This window comes from Chrysoperla carnea, chromosome 1 (assembly GCF_905475395.1).
Source record: "Chrysoperla carnea chromosome 1, inChrCarn1.1, whole genome shotgun sequence".
Classification (NCBI taxonomy): domain Eukaryota; kingdom Metazoa; phylum Arthropoda; class Insecta; order Neuroptera; family Chrysopidae; genus Chrysoperla; species Chrysoperla carnea.
The window spans coordinates 39,118,566-39,143,255 of NC_058337.1; the positions used below are offsets into that span (position 1 = coordinate 39,118,566).

Below are 24,690 nucleotides of genomic sequence, written 5' to 3' on the forward strand. Positions count from 1 at the left end.
CGGAAGAAAGATAATAAATGAGAACTCTAGGATATTTCGAAATAAACCATGGTTGTTCCTCCATTTACAATTTTTATATTATATAAATACGTATTTCGACTACCATGTAGCTATCATCAGTATGAATTAGCTAGTCTACTATTACTCTTATATTGTATGTTACTCATTGCTAATTTGGTAACACAAATCACCTGATCGACGCTGATTGGTCTACGTCGCAATTTGTAAGACACTAAATTATATAAGTCTTTACGTGAGCAGCGTGAAAAACAGTTGCACGCAACAAATAAACCTCCTATAAAGACAGCTGAACATCAATCGGGCTACCTTCAGATAGTGTACCAATAAATCATACTTGTAATATTGTCTGGTAGATATAATTATTGTTTACTCTTTAGTGCAATTAAAGCTTGTTCTTTAAAAAGTATTTTTTACTTAATTTTTAATTTAAATCTGCATGTATATCAAATATGGTGGAAGCTATGGGAAAATCAGGTCATTCTTAGCATAAAAAGACATTGTCATCCGATTTTCATATGTTATTTGTATTTTTCTCAGCAAACCCTTTCATTTGATAACCATGTCATGGAAGTGGACAAAAAATAACTAATTCGCTCTCTTGGGCGGTACACCATATTGGATTTATAATAAAGCCACTAAGCTAGCCATGAATTTTAATCCAAACTGAGCCTGTATGCAAAATTTCAGCTCAATCGGCTTTAAAATTCAGTTGCAAGATTTGACCTGAACAAACATACATACATACAAACATTGCAAGTTAAATAAAAGCATGTAAAACTCATAAAAAGAGGTTTTCCTTTTGCATGTAATTTGTTGTTATGATTTACTGATATTTTGCTATGTTCTATTCAAAGCAAGAGAAAGACAATTTTGTTAGAACGTTTATATGTTTACCAAAACGTCAATCATTCTATCTGAAAACAATAAAGATCCCAGATTATTTCACAGCTAAACAAACGGTGTGATTTTGTCTTTACTTTTTAGTGTTATAGTTGTTATTATAAAGCTCGAGGCTAGTTGATTTTATACTTTAAACTTTGAATAAAATTGTAATAACAGTAATACAATAAATGTTGTTATAAAGTGTGTCTGAATAAATTTATTTTTAATTCAAACTGTAAATTACTTAGAACCTACTTTTTTTTCAATAAATTTTATGTTTGCATTCATTTCATAATTTTTATTTATAAATGATAAATCAATATAGTTGGAACCAATGAGAAGTTATTATTTTCCGATTTAAATTGAAATAAAAAAAAAAGTTAAGATTCATAAATTTTAAGGTGGCGGGTCAATTAAAAATTCACGGGTTCCATATTTTAATGGACTACCTAGCCAGCTCTATTCCTATTATTTAGTGTATCGGAGTAAAGACAATGAGACAGTAATTCCCGAAAATGAATGCCGAGATCAGGATAGGGTGTATGTATTGATTTCCGAAAAAATCTGCAGGCAAATATCTATTTGGAGCATACCTGATTCTGTTTTGACAATTTTTGGCGTTACGTCTATGCCTATGTATAAACGTAGTATGTATCACGAATAAGTCAAAATTTATTAGCAAAATAATACTGAAGTTCTGAACATAAGACTCTTGTCACATGGTTGTCACACACCCTACCTTTTATTCACTCTTGAACTCAACAATATTGAAAATTTGCAACTATTCAATACAAATATCCATATTGACTATCCCTTAAGAAGGTATTAATTTCTATCAAAGTGAGTGAAGACGCGATATCTTAGAAAGAGAGAAAATATAGTTGAGTAAATAGTAGTTGTATTAGTGCAGCAAATCTAACAACGCTACAACGCCTACTCTCATATATTATTGCTCATCTATGCACGGCGTGTAACAAGCAGCACATCGGTCGCAGGACAGAAGTAAATTGTACAACGTTGCCGCTTGTACAATTCACATCATATTTGTGCCCAAGACATCTCTAATTTGTTTATTTACATATATCTAGTTTATTTTGCACAATAACTTTCTATAGAAAAGCACGAAATAAAAATGTTCAAAAATATCTTCTAAAGAGTATAATGGCTTCCGAACCTATAAATGTTAAATATCGACAACTATGGAAGTTTAAAGTAGCCAACAGAGACGGCCCATGCTTCTACAAATTTTTTTTACAACTTTATGTCCTTTAAAACTACTTCTTTATACAATTTTATGCAAAACTACTTTTAGTCTCATTCCGTTAGACATACCTTGAACCATTTTGACTAGTTTATAAGCTTATAAAGAAGTAATGTGATGCCAATAATTTTTTTTTATATCAATCTGGTAATTGGTATTATAAGTTTTACAAATGATTTGCACTTTTTATTATAGCTGCTTTTCAAAATGGCACTATTTGGTATATGCTCTTATAATTTTGTTGGAAATATCTTGATATATATGTGTGTGCTTTACTTTGATTATCATATACAAAACATTTTCTTCATTTTGTATGATCTATCGATCTGATATAGTGTTTGCAATAAAACGATTGTTTATACTAAAAATTGTATTAAATTTAAATAATATTTGGAAATCGACATGGGAAAAACTTTTTACAATATTTTTTGTGTAAGTTTCCAAGTAACTAAACAAAACAAATTTATACAACTACATGTAGGGTGGGTGTGCGGTTTACTGCAATACGTTTCTTAACTCAAAGCATTGTGATCTCAGTTTTTATCATGATGGACGCTAAAATAATGTATATTCGACTATGACTAATCAAAACGACCTTGTACTCGCCCGGGAATCTTACGTTGGGTTAATAGGCTCTCATCAGAATGCTTAGTAATTAAAAAACCGGCTCAGTGGTCGAGCGATCTAAGGCGTTAGTCTTTGACCCTTTAACTGAGTTAAGGCAGCGGCAGTGTGAACAATTATAATTAACGGGGGTGCAGAATTGATCACATTGTCGTCGCTTGGATAAGAACGAAGTAACCGAATCCACCCACATCAAAAATGTAATTGTAAATATGTATGTAGTTAAATAAAATAAAGATTAACAAATAATGATGTGGGTGGCCTCTGTTATAAGGCATATATGTCAGAGAAATGGAGATTAAACTCCATTATTATTATAAGTAATGAAAAAGAACCATTTTTCATTATCGAGTAAAATATATTAACTCAACTTAAGATTTTGTCTCGGAAAAGAAGAGAGACATTTCGATTGATATTGAATATCCACTCCATCGAAATCATTAACTTGCTACTTGAATATGCGTTATTCTATGTCCATAAAGACATCTTTCCAAATTCTTTACTCAGGTACAAGCGTAGTTGAAGAAAAAGATACTATTTTGATTTTGCCATTTTATTCAATTCATAGCTTGTTAATACATATAAACATATTTTTATGAATTAGAAATTTTTCTGTAAATCTTTATTACAAAATGTTTATTTAATAAAGCAAAAAAATTGAAAATATTATTACAACGAATGTATTTGTTAACACTCACATATATTGAATAAACATGCTTAACTAATTTTATGAAAACAATAGCCATAGTCGAGGAGACTGGTTCCCGTGTTAAAACCAAGGAATGTGCGACAAAAGTTTTGTTTTGAATCTGCTACAGAGGTAAGCGAATCTGTAATAGAAGGTTGTAAATTATGCTTTACATATTTGATTTTAACTCAGTAGAGAATATTTGTAACGAGCTATACGAATAACTTTAGCTACTTTTGATAATTGCGTTGCAATCGAAATATCGATATTTAGCGAAATGGAAGTCTGTTGTATGTTTTTTAATTGTATTTTTTAAATAAAATTTCTTTTAATAATAATTCTTTTTAACCCCTGAAATAAAAAGGGGGTGTTATAAGTTTGACCGCTATGTGTGTGTGTCTGTATGTTTGTCTGCATGTGGCATTGTAGCGCCTAAACGGATGAACCGATTTTATTTATTTTTTGTTTTGATTTGAAAGGTTATTTAACAGATAATTTTGAAAAAACTAAAAAATTGGCTATGATCTTCAAAATCGATTCAGTTTGGAAAAGGCATGACGTATAATTTTACAATTACAATTAAAATATTTCCAAAAATTTGTCCCAAAAAATGATAGCTCTCTAAGTATGCTTTTCATCTCATCTGATGTCCTTGACCATCACTTTTAGAATGATTTAAGAAGGAGTGTTATAAATTTAAAGTGTTTATCCGTGCGTTTCTCAGTGGCATCGTAATACCCTAAACGGCCGAACTGCCTTCATTGAGAACAATTTATAGCTAAGTTTCCAAAAATCGGTTTACAAGGACTAAATCGCATTCGTCGGGAGTTTTTTAAATTTTGTAAATTTCACTTGTTAATAAAAAATTATTTGTATTGCTAAATATTAGAACTGATTTACCAATATTTCCCACACTAAAATAAATTATACCTACTTGTATTTAATTATTAAACAAAATAAATATTTTGACAAATATAAATGTTTTAAATAATAAATAATAAGTATATGTATGTAAAAATAATCATATTTACTTATACATTATACAGTAGTTTTTATGTTATGTGTATGGAAATTAAAATGATATTTTAAATGTAAATAAAAATAATTGTTACTAAAACCCATCATTATTTAACTATTTTAGTATTCATAAACAATTGTTATGATTAGAAAAGCAACATAAAAATAACATTTTATTTATTTTTGTTTATTCTGACCTTTACGTACAGAGTGTACCATTTTAATTTTTGAATTCGAGATTAAACTGAAATCATTACGCAAAAATTTGAAATTTAATTTATTAATTAATGAGAGCTTAACACGTTTTTTTTTTTTAATTTCATTTCGATTCTCTGTTTGGGTCATAAAAAAGTCAGTTTAAGAATATATGAACTATATCAAGGTATATTAAGTTTAGTCCCAAGTTTGTAAAACTTAGCAATATTGACGCTACGTAACGAACAAAATTTTGATATGATTTTCATAAAATTACAAAATTGGTCCATTTACGGTTGTTCGTTTGCCCGTCTGTAACAGGATAACTCAAAACGAAAAGATATAAAAAGCAGAAATTTTGAGTATATAGGACGTGAGAACAAAGTGAGGACGAGTTCGTTAATGAGCAAAAATAAACTTTGTTTGAAACAATTTTTTTAAACATCACCGTTTACGAGTATTGTATTGCATCAAGTGTGTCATATTGTAAGTGTATGTTTTGTACACTGAGGGAGTGAGAAGATATCTTATTACTTTGTGTGTAAGTGTGACTATCTTTCTTTACTTACATGACGTAAAAAAAAAGCGATTGCGTAATCAACACCCAAATCAATTGTTTGTTTTCACTAGTTTTCACAATAAAATTCGTAAGTGCATTCTCTTATTTTCAGATGAGAGTCAAATTTATTTATTTTTTATTTAACATTTTTTAATATTAAGATATTACAAAACTGCAAGAATAATATACAAACATTTGATCTTATATATAATTTGATCTTATATTGGATATTTATCTAAAAGTTTACTAAAGTCATATCGGATAAAAGTTAGATGATTTTATGTAATAAAGTTGTTCCTTATAAAAAAAGATAATACACCGAAAAAAAATTACTATTGATTTACTAAGTCTACAGCTAACCAACTGCGCCATCGATGCTTGTTACATATATACCAAAAAATGTGGTAAATGTTATAAAATTGATCAATATGTTTATTTCAAACTCTCTGTAAACTGGTAACAACAATATTCATGAAGTTGGCTCAATCACATATGGACTAGACATGATACATATACGATCATCAAAACCAAATACTCTTTTTAAAGCAAACGCAAAGAAATTTTCTTTTAATTCATCGATTCGTTTTATTTACACGATTATATATTCCAACTAAGTACAATTTTATTTTCCATCAATAAAGTGCATGACTTTAAACTAAAATCAATCTCTTTCATACAAGTAATAATTTTGTTTATTTAATTTCAGTGATTTTGTATCAATGTATTCATATTTTAAATTCAATCCCATTCTATTGTAAATACAAATCTTTAGCTGTACTTGTTCCAATCGTCAGGCAATTGAAAGTATTTTTACTTTATTTCAACTTGAAACGTCCAACTTCGGGAAGAGGTTGTCATTTTTTTTTCAGTGTATATAAAGAATGAAATGTAGTTTCTACTCACGTTTACCTAAAACTGTTTGTTTCTACTTTTCTTCCTATGTTATAAAACTGAAAATGTTATTTATATATAGCAAAAATTTATTAGCTTCCTTCCTCCTCCTATCAAAATCTTTTGTGTGACTGCGTTTCTCACCACACGAATAAAAAAACTTTTTTTTAAAAATAACTTTTATACGAGAATTTTACTAACTGCAGCTGAAACAATATTCATTCCTGATTATAGTCTGTATATGGAGGTCATATGGTAATCTTTAGAGAAAAAAAGTCGGCATAAACATATGTGTCTTAATAAAATTCATTACAAATGTTTTATGCAATTCCTGTACGCTGTAACAACTCTCCATTCAAGACATAAAATACATACATAGGGATTAAAATTATATAAATTGTTTAATTCTTAATACGATCAGACAGGTTACGTCACACTGGATGTCTCAAAAGTTATTGTGCAATTCGAATAAGCATATTTATTTTTCGAAATTTACTAAACTTTGCACAAATACGATTCTACTTTTTTACTCGAGGTAAAAAAGAAATGTTATAAGTTTCCAGCATTTTCAAAAGTATCGTTAACTATTTTTTTGTTGCAATGGGGCCTTCAGAAACGATCGAAATACACGAAATTCACGAAGATTTTTTTAATTATTTTTTTTTAAGTAATTTCAATAATTTTCGAAAAAAGGGTACCCAAAGTTATTAAGTTATTAAGGGGTTCTTCGACTCGTCATGATCGAGATACACACAAATGATATTTTCGTTGCCTATACTAATCGTTGTTCAGTTTACATCTAGGCGTTGGCGTACTACGAGTATGACAGAGTACACGCATTAAGCAATGCATCTAAGTAAGAGGTATTATATATGTTATATGAAATTGCAAAAGTATGTCTTACAACAAACTCAACGCGTACATACATTAGCTTCAACACATGTCTATAACACCTCTTACTTAGATGCATTGCTTAGCGCATGTACTCTGTCATACTCGTGGTACGTCTGTGCCTAGATGTAAACCGAACACTAGGTATATTTAATTTTTTAACTTGTCGTCTGTTTTGAATATAAAAGGATGCATGTCAAATTATTCAAAATTATATGGCTGTACCCAAAAAGTGGAGGTACTAACCGCATTATAATTATAATTCCAAAATTGTGAATAATTACCAAAAATGGAGCTAACATTATCATATAAAAAATAATAAAGTTTTACTAACAAACATTTTAATAAAACATTATTTTTATACAATTTAGCACTTAGCTACAATAATTGTAAACAATTGCTATAAATAGATATATTGGATAATTGCCAAGCGTATAAAAATGTATAGACAATATTTTTAATCACTGTACTAATAATTTTTTTAAAAGTTTTTTTTTTTTTTTTTTTAAATTCTAGTGTGAAAATTATAAAACAACACTTGTGTGATTTTCCATTATAATATTTATAATGTTTTCATTATTTTATTTTCCATTAGGATATTAAAATTTTTGTAAGTTTTAACATTAAAAATTGCATTCGGGGCTGGAGTGAATTCACCTTCACAACTTTTAAGGTTATTTAAATTAGAATTTTTTTTAATGAAAATGTAAACAGTTAGTTAACTTGGTATAACTTGGAAGCGATGGCAAAAGTAAAATTTTGGAATTTCTACGAAATAAAAATATAACAACAATCTAAATTTGGCTTGAACTAAAAAAAACATATTTAACTGTTCTTCAACAATTTACGGTAAAGAACGGTGAATAAAAAAGTGAATAGTAACATATGTTCTATTTATAAGGATACGTTGTGTTCATATTCTAATCTATTTCCGATATATACTCTCTGGACTCAGTTCTACATTTTTTTTCTAAATTTAAAAGGCGGATAATAAATATATTTTATCCACTCCGGCTGATAAAATTGTATACACACTACGGTTCCAAAGAATGTCTCAGATCTCGGCTTCGCCTCGGGCGACAATGAACATGATATCTGAGACATTCTCAGATGTCGGCTTCGCCTCGGGCGACAATGAATATGAGATCTGAGACATTCTTTACTTGCTCCCGTAGTGTGTGTTTCTTTTTATTTTTCGTCTTAACGAAGGCGGAAAGCGGCAACTTTGCTTACACAGAGTGGGACGAAAGTTGCTAGATGTGTAATTTACTAATATGTATATAAGACCCACGAAATTACTGTATTAAACTCATCCAAAATAGTGTGCTGTGATGTTTTAATAGTCTAAGAGATGAGCGACAAAAAATTTTTAAAGACAAGCACTTTCTAAAGACTTACTAAATTTTGTAATATTTTGTTATATTGGGAGAGTCGGTTTTTGTAGCGTCTGGTGCGGAAGCGTCTTTAACTCTAGTTCTTTCTAAAATATATAATCTAAAAATTTGTATATTGGTACAGAACATTACTATAAACATAAAAGGTATAGTCAGTCAGTATATTTCTGTAGCAAAGTGTATCAGTCACCGATTAAAGGTGATAAGTTTAACGCGACACCGACGCGGCCAGTTACAGAAATATACTAACTAATAATATACAAATTTTCAAATTTTAGAAAATACTTGCACGTTTTTTGCAAAGTTAAAGCCACCCCCGCGCCAGACGCTACAGAAACTGGCTGACTGACGACAAGCTATTTCTCTAATCCACCAATAGAACGTAAATATTACAAAATCAGTCTTTTAGAAAATGCTTGAAATTTTTGTGGCTCACCTCTCCTCCTTAAGGTTGACTTGTGTACATTTAGTTTTGTTTCGACCCACCATTGATAAAAGGAGGGTACAGTGCCGGATTAGCCACGTAGCAAGAGTAGCAAATGCTACGGGCCCCGCGAATTTGATGGCCCCGCGCTCAAACGCCTGTCTGGCTGTAATAAAAAAATATTAATTTAGATAGGACCTTAGATAGGAGTCTAATTAAGATAGGAGCTATGCTTCACTTCTACTTGTAAGTCTAATATTCGATTTCGTCACTTTAAATCGTAAAAATTAGTAGGTATTTTACGAACTTTTTAATGTTAATGTTCTAATGTTTAATTATAATGACATATGATATATAAATTTTATTAACTAATTCTTTAGAATCATGTTTCCCAAACTTAGAAATTGCCTTTTTCAACATTAAAAAGTCTTAAAAATTAAATTAGGAACACGATGAGCCAAGAACGTCTTGATCATCTCACTTTGTTGAATATAGAGCATGATTTGCTTAAAGAAGTCGATATTGATATTATCTCTAAATTTGCCCATTTTAAATCCAGAAAGGTTTATTTGTAACAGTTTTGTTCTATTTAATACCCTAAACTTTAGAAACTAGAGCAAACTAAGAGCCCCTTACCAGAATTTGCTACAGGCCCCGCGCTGACTTAATCCGGCACTGAGAGGGTATCATATATAAACAATCCAGTTGAAGTCAATTGTTTCCTCTTACAATTAGTTGAAAATGACGATACATTTTTAACACTAAAAATTTATTTTTATATGGTTGAATACTGTATTGTTAGCAGTAAAAGCTTCCCACAATGTTTAATTTATTAAAATTAATTGAAAAATTTTTTGTTATTTTTTTCTGTTTTGTTTTTTTTGGTTATTTGGTCGTGAGTGGATGTATGTGTACGTATGTAGCCCAACCAAATTAGATATTTGGCAAATTAAATTCTGAAACGAGTAGGCTCCCAACGCAAAATAGTGGGCTTTTTACTTTTTTAAAGGATCTTAGGAATCCGGACTCTCACAGCAACTTGTAAATTACATACAAATACACAATATTATTATAGGATAAAGCACACGAAAATATCCATAAACTCTCACTTTCTCCCCCGCACAGTAAATAAGCTTCTGAGTCGATGTGGAGCATTTTCTTTCATAGGGCATATATAGGACAGATCGGTCATTTCCGAGATAGATAGGAAATCTGGGGGGGGGGGGGGAAAGAAGACCATCTGTAACGGTGAGACAAAGCATGATTTTTTATTTTTTATAAAACGGGGAAAAGAATGGCAGACAAATATTTTGGCGGTTTCGGAGGTGGCAGAGTTGAAATAAATCAGAAAAAAGCTTGAGTTTATCCTCGGCGGATAAACTCAAGTGCGACTTGTTTCAACATTTACTTTTATGGAAAATAGCGGCAGACATCGCAGACTGGCAGTATGACGGTAATTGGAAATCAAGCCTGGAAAAAGTCTCGAAAGCTGCTGTAAAACAAAGTAAGATAAAACTGAAAAAAAATTTTCTTGAACTCGTTTATTTATAATTCTGAATTAATGATGAATAATTGATTTTTTATAAATTTAAGCAATCTTTATTATTATGGATCTGGAATAAAATTTTTAAGGAAATTTTTCAGCTTGTCTTATTTCATTCATTGTAAATGAATTTCTTGGAAGTTTTGATTTAAATTAAAATCAGAGTGAAAAAAAGTAAACGAAAGCTGTTAAAATTATTTCACTTCCTATAAGTAGGTTTTGTCAACAATGATTACCAAAATTAGAATATTGCCGTGTTGTTAATTCTTAGAATTTAATCAAATAATTATCGAAATAAATGATTTTGCAAGTCTTAAGACACCGACAATTATTTCCCCTATCATTTTAAGATACTTACGGGATTACTTAGTAGGTACGTAAGCTCATGTACTTCAGTGAGTAAACAATTGAATAAGATTAAGATTTTATTTATAAGTATTTATTTTAAGATTTAAGTTTTGTGTATTATTTACAATGTTGTTACATACTTCTTAATACACTGATATAGAAAAAATTTAATCAGAAATCTGGTCAAGTGAGATTAACTATTTATAACACCGATATTTCTGGGTCTTAATTTCAGGTTATTCGATCAATTCACAACAGTGGTCATTCTGGCATAATTTATAATCACACGGTTAGCGATTTAAAGAATAGTCAAACGTGATTATTAAACAATTTTAATTGCACAATTTAAATAAACTTAATTTCATAAATTTATTTAAATATTTAATATGAATTTAATTTTTTTTTAATAATATTTTTTATTAATAATATTAAAGCAATCTATAAATAGATATATTTTAAAAATACATTTTTTATTATTTATTTGTTTTGTAACTTCAATTAAAATCAATTTGACACAATTTAAACTAGAAGTGCTTTTTATCAAGTACCAAAATTCTTCGCTTTAAGAGTTACGTGCCAAAAGGAATGAAAGCGTTTTTTAAAGAGCTATGCTTATGGAGTTCTGCAGAATAGATGTTCATAAAATCACTTAATTTTGCTCCATTTCCGGTTGTCTGACTGTCCGTTTGTTCTTTTGTGTGTTTGTCTATAAAACACGATAATTCAAAAACGAGAAGAGATATCAAGATGAAATTTTGTAGCGTGCTTAGTACGTAAAACATAAATAAATTGGTAATCGGAAAAATAGACCCGTATAAAATAAAACCTGAAAAAATAGACCGAAGGAAAGACCGAAATTTTATACACCCAGAATAATAACGAGTTGGTTGGTTTGAGTTTATCGATTATAGAGGAGTTAGTTGGATCCTGAAGTTTTTAGACCTTACGTCCAAAAATGGAATACTATCACAGAAATTTTTTTCGGTCTAATTTTTCCGGATATATTTTTTCGTAAATCCAGATCAATTGGGTCCGTAGAACCCATATTGTAAACTATTAGAAATAGGACAAAAGTTCTAGCGTTCTTAGTACGTAAAATATAGATCAATTGGTAATCGAAAAAATAGACCCGGAAAAAATAAAACCTGAAAAAATTAACCGAAGGAAAGACCGAAAATTTTATAGACCCAGAATAATTACGAGTTGGTTGGTTTGAGTTTATCGATTATAGAGGAGTTAGTTGAATCCTGAAGTTTTTAGACCTTACGTCCAAAAATGGAATACTATCACAGAAACTTTTTTCGGTCTAGTTTTTCCGGATATATTTTTTCGTAAATCCAGATCAATTGGGTCCGTAGAACCCATATTGCAAACTGTTAGAAATAGAACAAAAGTTTAAATGTAAAAAATGTTTCTTATAAAACAATAAACAACTTCTGTTTGAAACATTATTTCGTAAACATCACTGTTTACAATTGAGGACGCAAATTAGGTTAGCATCATTCTATAGTATGCATACAGATTACAGGTATTGTATATAATTAAAATTTATACTTTACTAAAATATGTATGTTTTCGTCCACTCTTATTACTGTGATTATACACTGAGGAAGTGATAAGAAAGATATTCTTATTATACTTTTTTTTATTATTACTTTTCATGTAAGAGTGTCTATCTTTCGTTACTTACATAAAGTAAAGAAAAAACGGTTGCATAATCAACACTGTCTTTACAATGTAAAGTTTACATGGTATTTCAAAAATTAACTCAGTTAATTGTTTGATGTGTTCACTTTTTTTTACTTACTTTCGATTTTAACGAGAAGGTTCAGAATTCTTGAGTATAAGTCATGTTATTTTTTGTTTCTTTCAATGGAATCTTAACAAAACAGTTCAGTATGTATGAAGCAGTTATACAATTGGAAATGAGATAGTCTTCACCCGAATTTAATAAATCGAAGAACCTTAATTACAGGTGGCGTATGTTTAGTAATTTGGTAGAGTTATTAATGGATTATATTTTTTGTTTATTGTTTTATTTTTAATACCTATAGTATGTTTTGATAAAATTTATTAACAATATGAATCGTTTATTATTCATAATAAAAATATTATCGTGATAATACAAAACAATTTTTATTGTTCCAATTAATAAGTAATACAGTTTGACGTCATGTAAATCAATTAATTAACGTCATTTGAAATTATAAGTGAATTATAAAAAAGTGAGTCGGAAAATAATATTCAATTTTTTTTATTTCCAGTATGGACTATCGCATATAGGTAGGTACACACGATTTCCATTGTGTAAGAAAATTATTTTTAAAACAATCGGTAATCTATAAAAATTTTTGTATTATGTTTAATGTATTTTGTTTTTCATAGCATTTTGTGGGTGATCCCATTATTCAATAAATGGGTAATTGGATAACCACATACCTATCTTAAAATGTGTTCGACCAAAGCTTATTATTTTATGATTTTATATCGGCCTCTTATGTGGCTCGTGGTGTCCCACTAAATATTACCAATGCAAAAGACCTGTATAACCTATAAAAGATGACAAATTAGTAACACTGCCGGAATTTGTTAATTAATTTTATAACTGCACAAAGCTTAAGAATTTAAAGAATTTTTTCAAAGTGAGAGTAAATTATTTTTAATCAAAAACCTTATCCTTCACATTTTCTTGTTTTTCAAGTAGAAAAGTAGAAAAATTCTGTTACAGTGTTGTAATAAGACCATGTTTTTTACCAGTTATACTGGGTTAAACAACAAATAGTCCGCGGGACGGCTGCCTTTTTGTTAAATGATCCATACATAATTGAAACTTCGTGAGTTGCTTCGTTTTGGGAAGTTTCCTTTTGAGTCTACAAAACTCTATCTCTACCTTTTGAGTATAACAAACTCTTTCTTTGAAGAAGCTGAGCTTTTAAATGACCACGATAACGTCATATTTTAGCTATCGGTCTGAAAACTACCTGAAAGCGCAGAACTATCTGAAAGCTATCGGTCTATCTGAGCTATCGGTCTGAAAGAACGCTCATCAGTGCAGTGTTTTGGTCGAACAAAATATTTTTTATTTAATTATAAATGCTATCAAGTGGTCATAGTGTCTGACAAATTCCCTGCTACGTTTTTCAAACTAACCTATTCAAATTAATAGCTTAAATATGCGTTACCAGCTGAAAACGCAGCCCTTTTAAAAAAACTCGTGGGGAGAAAATTTGGTAGATTCCCTTAAAGGAAGCACTCACAAAGTTTCAAACAGTAAATGTGTGTTCGGTCGAAAAACGCGAAAAAATTTTTCATCTTACAATTTCGTAAGTAATTTACAGTTTTATTTGAATCACAGATTTAGGACCACTGTATTTCCATCATGCTTTAAGACTACATGTGGCTTAAATAAATCGATTCCCTTGATATCAATATAAAGTGCCTACCATGATTGCAATATAAAAAGAATAAATCAGGAGACTCCATCCAATGAGAAGGTCAAAAATTATAAACCTATATAGTATATATATAAAATATATATATTTCTGAATATGTCAGGAAAAAAATAAAATCTTTTCTTAATTATTCATTCACACTACACAGCGTGATCTTGTTTGTTGATTTAACTGTGATATAGAACGTGCAACCTATGTCAACTTTAAATCATTTGTTAACATGTTCAGACAGTGGAAATACATTCAAGGTGAGCTTTTATTTAAAGCTTATATAAATAAACAAATGTGAACATCAACATGAAGCATTGTATAACTATTATACATCTTAAATGCAAATGAGCTTCATGGATTTTTGAAATCATCAATAATGGTTTTTTCTTCCTGTGAGGGATTTAATGTAGTAAACAAATTGTTACTATTTTGTATGCTTCTAATTATAATGTTTTTACGAAATAAATACAATCCGAATCAAGTCGATCAAAAAATTCCAATAACAATTTGAGATTAGCATTGTGTTATTTTAATTGTCAAGACTTAACAGTATGAGTTAATTGTCAAAATACTCTGTATACGGAGTGTTTTTTTTTTTTTTGGTATCCTAATAGTCTATTATCAGTTCCTAAAGGAACTATAAATAGGTGACTGTGTAAATATCTTGAACGGTAACTACCCGCTGTTGAGCAATACCAGAAATACACACGAAATCCTTGTTCGGTGAGACCTGCAAATGCACACGAAACCCTTTCAGCACCTACACACTAATCGTGTGAAATCAATTTTTGGATAGCATCAAAAACTATGCCTGTATATTATAAATGTGAAAGTAAGGATGTTTGTTTGTTTGTTTGTTTGTTACGCTTTCACGCCAAAACTAGTGAATGGTTTTTAATTAAACTGTACAGCAATATAGCTCATAGATCAGAATAACACATGAGCTATAAATTATAAAGATATAGATATTTAAAAAAATTAAATTTGTAAAAATTATGGTTCAAAAATGTGATCACAGTTGCAGCAGAATGATCATCATTTTGAACCATAAATTAAAGATTTCTGTAAAAATTTAAGACAGTAAATGTCAAACAATTAATGGCAACTCTGATATAGTCAATGAATTATGATTATTTTACAATTAAAAAAATTGAAAATTGTGCATATCTTTTAGTTGCGTAAAAAATCCCTGCAAGTGTTGTGGAAGGGGGATGAATGAGTTCAAGAGGAAGAGGCAATAAAGCGGTGTTTTTTACTTTTAAGTCCAGTGAAGTGGGCGAGTATCAAGCTAGTGAAAATATAACGGATTTAAATGTACAAATAGAAAGAAAAGAAAATAGCACGCGGCGACGTCATAACTTGGGACTGCCATAGAAACTACCTACATATCAAAAATTGTTTTTCAAGAAAAATATAGATAAAATTATTTAATTGATTATACCTTTCATGTTTATCAATCAATTTGAATTTTTAATTCCGATCTTCTCCTCTACTCTCGCAGATTTTCAAATTTAAACGGAAGATACATTGAAATCGACATAAGGGCAAAGTCCTATTAACAGTATGGTTAGAATTTGTAATTATGAAGACCTACAATAATACTTTTTATATCAGTCAAAGATGCCGTTCAATCATTTTATTGCCTTAATTCCAAGGATAATACGAATGAATACAGAATATTCGGGATGAATTTGGAAAATCACAAACTCGTTTGCTCTTTCAGCAAAAAAATTAACAACTAAGCATTCAACAATCGAAGATTAAGTTCGATAAGAGATAAAATTTTTACCATATGGTTATTTTGTAATAATCAGAACTCAATCAATATTAATCATATTTTTCTTCCATATTTGAAGAATATGTAAATGATGTTTACAACTTCCTACGTAAACTATGTTAAAACATTAATTAATCGATTCAAAATGTAATTAAAATATGTAGTCCGGTAAATAAATGGTGTAGTCTGAATAGATGCCTAAACAAAGTTGACAATGACGCCAACCTATCCTATAGACTTCTATATATACATTATACATACAGAGATATACAGGGTACGATGTAGTACCTGTAACAGTGAAAAAAGATTTTGAATCTTCTGTAGTTTCTAAACAAATATTTACGGCACAATATTTGTATTGAAATGATCGTATTTTATGAGAATGCAGATAGGCTGAAGACTGATGTGATTTTGTTTTTGAATAAAGTAAAAATAAAATTATTTTGAGGAAAGAGTAAAAAATTTAGTTTTTCCTGACTGTCTAACGAAGTGAGGTGGATGACCGGTGTGGAATTTGCCACATTACCCATAAAAATCTAAAATTAGACTTAATACTATAGCAAAACTTGAAAATCAAAATTGATTCAAAAACGAAGAAGTTATAAGCCCTCAAAAATTGCCCGGCTCTTTCTTGCAAAACAGAGTTTAATACGGCGGTACCAAGCAATGACGTCGGTATTCTATATCTTCCCTTTCGTTTAATTTGATGTTTTAAACGTTCATATTTAGCATACTTCTAAAGATTTTCAAAAATCAACAACACTTTTCTGTCCGTTCAGTGAGAATTCTTCATCTGAAGTGATAAAAGAAGTTTAGTCATCATTGTATATTGTTTTATAAATTACACTCAACGTAAATCATTACTTTTTGGTGTTCAGTTTTAAACATAAAGTAAAATTTTGAGGTGCTAAAGTTTCAAATACGCAAGGTAATGTTTAATATGTATGTTTTTCAAGAAAAAGCAGTAAATATTATGCAGTAAATTTTACAATTTCATTCTTACCTTTTTTATGTTTCGAGTCATTAAAAATAAGTTGACGATGTTGCTGTATCCTCAGAGAATGAATGGCTGTAAGAGAAACATGCAGAGTTTTCGATGTTTCGATGACACAAATCATAAATTCTATGATGCTGTTTCCTATAATGAGCTGTTACGATAACATGCTGAAGAGTGTCTCCAAGTATAATCAGTGGGAGTGATTATAGGTAGATTGTGGAGTGATCCATCGGTTGGCGTATGATACTGTACCATGATTCATACATCAAGTATCACTGTTCACACGTTTAAAGTATTTTAATTCTTAGAAAATGCATAAAATTAAGCAAAAACGGTGCTCGGTGCAGAGACAATACAGAAATTGCCTCAAAATGGTTTTTCTGAACTATAAATTCAAACGGCAGTGAAGTCAACTCCTTGCTTTCGTAGCGCCATCGCACGGAGAAATAATAATATAACATGAATAATGATAAATGCTTTGTTTCTTAGCTGGCTTTCACTATATAACGCAAATTTCCATAGAAACCAATTGGCTCACAACCTCAATGGAGGCTAATACGCCATAGGATATTTTTATGTTAAAAATGGCGTAAAGTTTGATTCTGGAGACTACATCTTCCCCTATTCATACAGAGACATATCCATATATATGCATATATATGGATATGTATTAAATATGTTCCGCATATGTCTAGACTTATACAGAAACACATATTTTCCGCTTTCCTCATTTTTATTGTTATAAACTACACGGTTCAGAGATCATCTCAAATGAAGACTATTCATAGAATAATATAGTTTTACTATTCTTTAAAACAAGTTATGTAGTGCAATATTGAAAAATGATTCGTCAAATTTTATTCTAAAACAACAGATTTTTTTGTAATTGAATAAATGCCAAAAACATTTTTTACTACCTTGTGATAAATTCATACTCTAGTGTAAAAATAATTCAAATCTTAACGTTAAATTTTTATCTATGTATAGGGTGAGGCATATTTTAGTTTGCTTATGAACTAAATTTAGCGGTCTTTTCACCAAGTATTATATTCCGAGCGACTAAGTGTATCGATATATAATTCGACTACTGTTAGGATAAAGTCAAGTAAACAAGAAATCTGAATGAACTAACTCAAATTTATAATAAAAAAAACTCCTCAGCAAAATAACTCCATCACTAAAGTCATTTCCTTCTCTTTAGATGTTGTTAAATTTTTCTAATAAAAAATAATTTTTGTTTTTATATTTTTAACACATGATCTCAATTCTTAAATTAATTTACAAATCTTTAGTCCAATTTGGTGTAACTCGGGTGAGAGGAACTTGAAATATGAAATGCCCCCTCCCCAAATATACTTCCTTGATACTACCTCAATCTGAATTTAGATTAGGAAAGCTTGAAATAGTCGAAAACGGTGGTTTTCGCCCCTGAGTAACCCCTAAAAGTTGCTTAAACATCATTTTGTCTAGTAAAAAAACTCCATTTCATTTGAACTTAAGAGGGCCATTGGAGGTGTCCTAAAGTTACGAGAAACAACTAAACGTATCGGGTTCTAACGGCTACAAAATATTGTTCTAATATACCCTCACCGTTGACTTTGGATACAGTGAAAAGTTTTATTTCTAAGTCTATATTTTCGGACAAAAAATGATTAAAAATTAAAAAGGTTATGTCAATTCTTTTGTAATTATTTTATATTGTTTTTAATTAAGTTAACTTTGACTGATGTGTGTATCTAAACTAATTATTTAATTGCATTGAGAATGGGTTTGTACAACGTCAGTCTAGCTAAATAACAACGTAGAACAGACAAACAAACCTACATACAAACATACATAATAACAAGTAAAAAAATATAAATAACAAGTGAAAACAAACAATTGACGGAGATAATTGTTAAAATACTCTGTATAGAAAGTGTCGAATGACAGTAATTGCATTTTTTTAAGTTTTTTTTTTTTAATTTTTATCCCTATCTGTTATAGTATTGGAGAAAATGAACATAAAAGTTTTGTCCTTATTTGCTTCCTCACGGAAAAATTCATAAATAATGATGTTTACGAAAAAAAATTTCACACAAAAGTTGCATATGTTTTTATAGGGAACATTTTTTACACAGTTGTTCAATCTGTAACGATTTACAATATAGGTCCCATGGACCAAATACTCAATTGACCTATGTTGCTCATTTACAAACTCAAATTCATTTTTTTACGTACTTAGCACGCTATAAAAATTTCGCCTTAATATCCCTTTTTGTTTTTCAGTTATCGTATTGACAAACGGACAACCGGAAATGGACTGATTTGTTGATTTTATGAACACCTTTACCAAATTTCTTGGGACTAAAATTGGTATACCACGATATGTATTTCAAATATAACAACGTATAAAAATAAATAAGTTATTTTTTACGTCATCGGTAATAAGTAATTATCATTATTACCAACTGACTATTAAAATCCGTTATGGAATTTTAAACCAATTTGCTTTTATTCTAAGTACTAAAAAAACAAATAATTATAATAGCAGTTGGATTGTTTACCACGTGAATGAAATTGTTTTTTTAATCACGTGCGTGAAAAATATCATAATTCAGTGGAAAATTGTCAACTGTTTATAACGTTCAATTTAAATATAAGTATATAAATTATACTTTTATCAAAGTCTACTAACTTTATCTCAAGTTTGAAACCCTTAGCAATTAAGGTACGAGAAAAAATTGAAAATAGATAAAACAAGGTGGTTCATAAAACCACCTGATTAATCATTTCCGTTTGTCTGTCCATCTGGCTGTTCGTGAGCACGATAACTGAAGAATGAAGAGTGTCAAGCTGAAATTTTTATGGCATACTCAGCACGTGAAAAGTGAGTTTGAGTTCGAAGTTTGAGTTTAGGTCCATTTGATCCATCTTGTTAGCCATAAGAGATAAGTTATGTGAAAAATGTTCCTTATCAAAAAATAAACAACTTTTGTTTGAAACAAAATTTTGGTGTCCCTTTTCTCCGAAACTGTAAAAGATAGAGAGTTAAAAAATTACAGGGAGCTTAAACTAGTGGTATTGTGAAAGATTCTCGAAAAACGAAGAAAAGTTCTAGCAAATATTTTTGGAATTTTCGAAAATGAAAAAGTATATACATGAAACAGTAGATATGTCGACTGTTAATTTCAATGAATATTAGCTGCTGTAGCCGATATATCGATATACCGGAGTTGTTATTTAGTTACCTATCTGTGCGTCTAAGACATTAAAGGTTCCAAAAGAATTCACCGATTTCAAATAGGTTTTTTATTTGAAAGCTGATTTAACTGGGTTAATTTATTTGAAAACTATGGTTGTGGATAATCTATTCATTAAAAGGTTTAAGCCAATATTAGCTTAATATTGGCTGGAGTGCAAGTTAATGTACTTAACATATCCTATATGTGTCAAAATAAAAAGAATTTGGCGCTCCTACCAACATTGTATAAGCCAAATGCATTTCATTAATTTCAAACAAAAGGCCCTTTAATAGTTTGATATGATTGTGTACGTAGTCATGATAAGGACAATAAAATCGATTCCAGCACTTCCAGTGTAAAATTTTGGTGATAAAGGAGGCTGTTATGACTAATTTGTAATTCTTAACCTGTTAATGTTATAGAAAATGTCAAATTAAAATTATTGAAAAACGATAATTAATTAATATAAACATAATGCATTAAAAATTGTGAATATAAGAAATCAAATTGCACAAATATTATTTTTCATATGTAAATTATCATAATTATTTATTTAAATTTGTGAGACAATAATATTAAATTTTCAATGTAAGTCTTAAATGCAATCCATACAATTATATATGCATCCATACAATTCTATAATTAAAGTAGTGTATCGTTACCATGGAAACGCCCCCTATAAAACTCACACGCGGTGCGAATACCTCAAATGTAGTAAAAAATTTGTTATTTTACGCCAAAGGCTTTTAAAATTTTATAAATTCCATTTGTAGGTTTAAAATATTTCAATAATATTAACACATGAAGCTTTTCTGGTTTACTAACGCTTCGCACTTTTTGCACCGAGACACATTTTTGATATATTCGTTATTAAATTATCAAAATTTTCTGAAATTTATTCAACTACTAAAATTTCGTAATAAATAATTGACTTTGGCTGTAAAAATAAATGATTACTTATTTCTTTGAAAAAATCCGTAGCATATGTCCCTTTCAACTATAGTTCAAATACAAATTCATACAATAGAAATTGTGACCTAGGAGATGCGGAAATTTCTTTATAATAACTAAAGATTCTTTATCGAAAATAGAAAAGTATTATGTGGCCATATAATCAAGTCAGAAAAGCTGTCGAATATGGATAAAGTTATCGTTTTTATATTGATTGGAGGATTTCATATTAAAAATTAATAAGTTTATAATGTTTCTTCGTAAAAAAAAACTACAATTAAGACTAAAAAAGTCATGTTTGCTATTTTTAGTTCGATAAATGACCACGTGAAAAAAAAAAACATATTTTTCAGAAACACGTAAATTCTTTTATCAAAAAAATACGTTTTGAAGATGAAAACTCGGTTAAAATATAAGTAGTTATGAAGATTATTCAATCATACATTCATAGTTTCATTTTACAAACGCTAAATTAATTAATGAATTTGAAAATAATAGTTTTAATACAACATATGTTGGCTGAATTATTATCACACACAAAAGTAATTTCTTATCATCATGTACTTAATCCTTCGCCTTGAATTCATTTTTGGATACAATTTTTTTAATATGAAGGCCAGCCAATTTTATATTATACATTGACAGATGTTTTGTTAAAAATATTATTAAAACATACAATTATTAATAAGAATTAATGAAAATTTATGAAAATATTGTACTGAATATCATAGTTTTATTTGACATATGGTAACAGAAAATTCAATTTTATAAAACAAATTAAAAGTTAATTTTTTTATAAAATTATTAATCATACTGGAATAATACTGTTATAAAATTCTTTTCAAGGTTTACCAGATATTATAGGTGAATTTTATTGAAAAAAAAAAAACTATATATAATATTAGTTAATGTAAATATGGTGGGAAGATATAACGCGCAGAGAGGGAGTGGGACGTAAAAATGAAATCAAATTAATAACATAAAAGAAAAAAAAAAAAAAAAAAAAAAAAATTTGCAAAAATAAATGTAAAATCTATTTTTTAAAAAATCATAAATGATTAAATATCTCAAAAAAATATGTAAGCACTATATAAAGCCATATTTTATTGTACCATATGTTTGCATGAAAATCTTAAAATATACTTCACCTGATTTAATGGAAACCCTTCATATGGTTCAGGAAGTTTATCACCATAAATAATCTTCTTTTTGTCACTGTTTTCGTTATCGTTATTTAATTTGTTCACATAATTAATTTTTTTAAAATTTGTTGCTGTATTATTATTAATCACTAATTCAAATTTTGGAATTTGTTCTTGTTGCTCGTAACTTAATAGTTCCAATTCATACAGCGTACTCATGATTTACAAATTTGATTTATGTAATCGTATTCGAAAAAACCACGCGGTGTGTTTCGTCAAGTAAAAGTAATCACTTATTCTTTCTTTAAGGAAAAACACTTTTTAATAAAAAAAAATCACTTATTCTTTTAAGAGAAAATTTGCTGGTATTTTTTTTAAAATTAATTAAATTTTTGTTATGTTATTTGTGAATGTGTACTTGAGTTTACAACATTTAATATTTCAATAGATATATTATATATGAGGCCGTAAGCCCGTCTAGACGCGGCTCTGACACACGCCACACTGGGACGAATCAAAAGTACAGAACGTCGGTCGTATATGAACTGATTATTTACACTCTGTACTCTGAATAAAATCTATCTATATTCAATATTGTTTTTTTGTACTTTAGTTAATAAATAAATATATTTCAGTGCTGGTTGTTGCGACCTAATAGTTGAATACTACCTTTTTGATTATATCTCTTTTCAATAAAATAAAAATTGTATATAAAATTTTTTTATTCTTTTGTATTTTATTTTTTTTGTGTGTACACTGTTGTAATAACAATTATTTGTGTCTCACTCCAACAATATATCGTATAGTACAAGATAGTAGTGTATACTTCCACTAAAAGAATAAAAAAAATAGCAACATATATAATAACACTTGGACAAAACTCTGTTCTCTTCATCTATTGAAAATATTTTATCAAAGATATTGGGTATATTATACGCATGCGTTTATATAATTTTATATGTTGTTGTTTCACTCACTCCAATGAATATAAGTTGTAGTGTAGTTGTGTGAGTTACATATATTATAATCATTACATGAAAATGTTTTCAGTGGCGTTTCTTGTATGTAGGCATTGTACAAAAACTTATTTTACATTTTTCTTAGCTTTGATTTTTTATTTTTGCTGAAATAAGATAGTATAAAGATATTGTTATCGAATCGGGGGAAAAATTTTAGACTCCCCCTAAAAATTTGGAGCTTTATGAGCGTTTTCATTCGCAATAATTCGATTATTTTTTGAGCTTGTATATACTTTTGAATTGAATAAAGTCCTGATTTAAACAAAATACCTTCATATTCAAATTTAAACAAATGATTTTATTATAAATGAGGCGAAGGTACCTAGGCCTGATATAATAATACTAGCAAACCCCGTGATCTTCGTTTCACCTACAACTAATTTATTTGATTATAACTTTTGATCAGCCATTATTAATCTAAATTAACACTTGCAGCTCTAATTATTCATTTATAGCTAATACTAGTGCTTAACTCGCCCGCTTATCTCATTCGCTAGCCCACCCCTTGCTTAGATGTCCACGATCCTTTCTTACTTTAAATTATACATAGTATTTTTTTTTTTCAGTTAAATCTCATATAAAATATTTATTTAAGTTTCTCATTTTCGATTTATAACGAAACCTTCCTAACATACTGCTTGTGAGAAGATTAATTTGAATTCTCTGTTGTAAATATTATAAACCACATGAAGTTTGGAAAACCTCAGTAACACTGCCATTTTAGAACAAATATACAAACTGTCATTTCTTTCTTCACCACCTTAGAGTGGTGGCAAGAGGATGGAAAAAAGACCTATTCTCATACATAACGCCAACACCTTGATACGAAATTTTTATATATTAGATTAAAAAAACAAATTTTTTATTAACATGCGCATATAAAAGTACACGATAATTTTAATTGAAATGTAAAATTCAATGTTAAAAAGCGTTGAAAGCTCTCTACATGCTTTTTTGTAATAAACTTAACATTTAACAGTATCATTCATCTGCTTTGTGGCATTGATTGAATAATTACATTACATCTGAAATTATTTTGTACGCTTTAGTCCACATGTGAATATCATTCATCTGCTTTGTGGCATTCATTGAATATTACATTACATCTGAAATTATTTTGTACGTTTTAGTCCACATGTTAATAAAGCATGTTATAATGTTTTTTTGTTTAAAACCACAACTTTAAAACTGTACTCTAAATATAAAATTATCAAAAATTTGGTCACCTTCACAAAATATGTCTCGTGACACATTGATAGTGCAGCTATACAAATAGCTACTTTTTCTCACATTTTCGAAGTGTAGTTTCATAAAAGGTTTCTATTATGATTGTCTTTATCGATTCTGAATTCCTTTAAATCAGTTAGTTAATCGGAGGTTTGAAATGAATTTTCTCATC

At 29.0% G+C, this 24,690-nt stretch overlaps 1 protein-coding gene across 1 annotated transcript in view; it reads right to left on the minus strand.

Annotated features, from left to right (window-relative positions):
• The window catches only part of LOC123305194 (terminal nucleotidyltransferase 5C), a 59,683-nt gene extending 36,783 nt beyond the window's left edge, over positions 1 to 22,900 (minus strand). Inside the window, exon 1 of the mRNA XM_044886837.1 lies at positions 22,279 to 22,900. Within this exon, the coding sequence (XP_044742772.1) occupies positions 22,279 to 22,491 (213 nt within the window). The 5' untranslated portion in view covers positions 22,492 to 22,900. The remainder of the gene's footprint in view (positions 1 to 22,278) is intronic.
• Between the last annotated feature and the right edge of the window lie 1,790 nt (positions 22,901 to 24,690).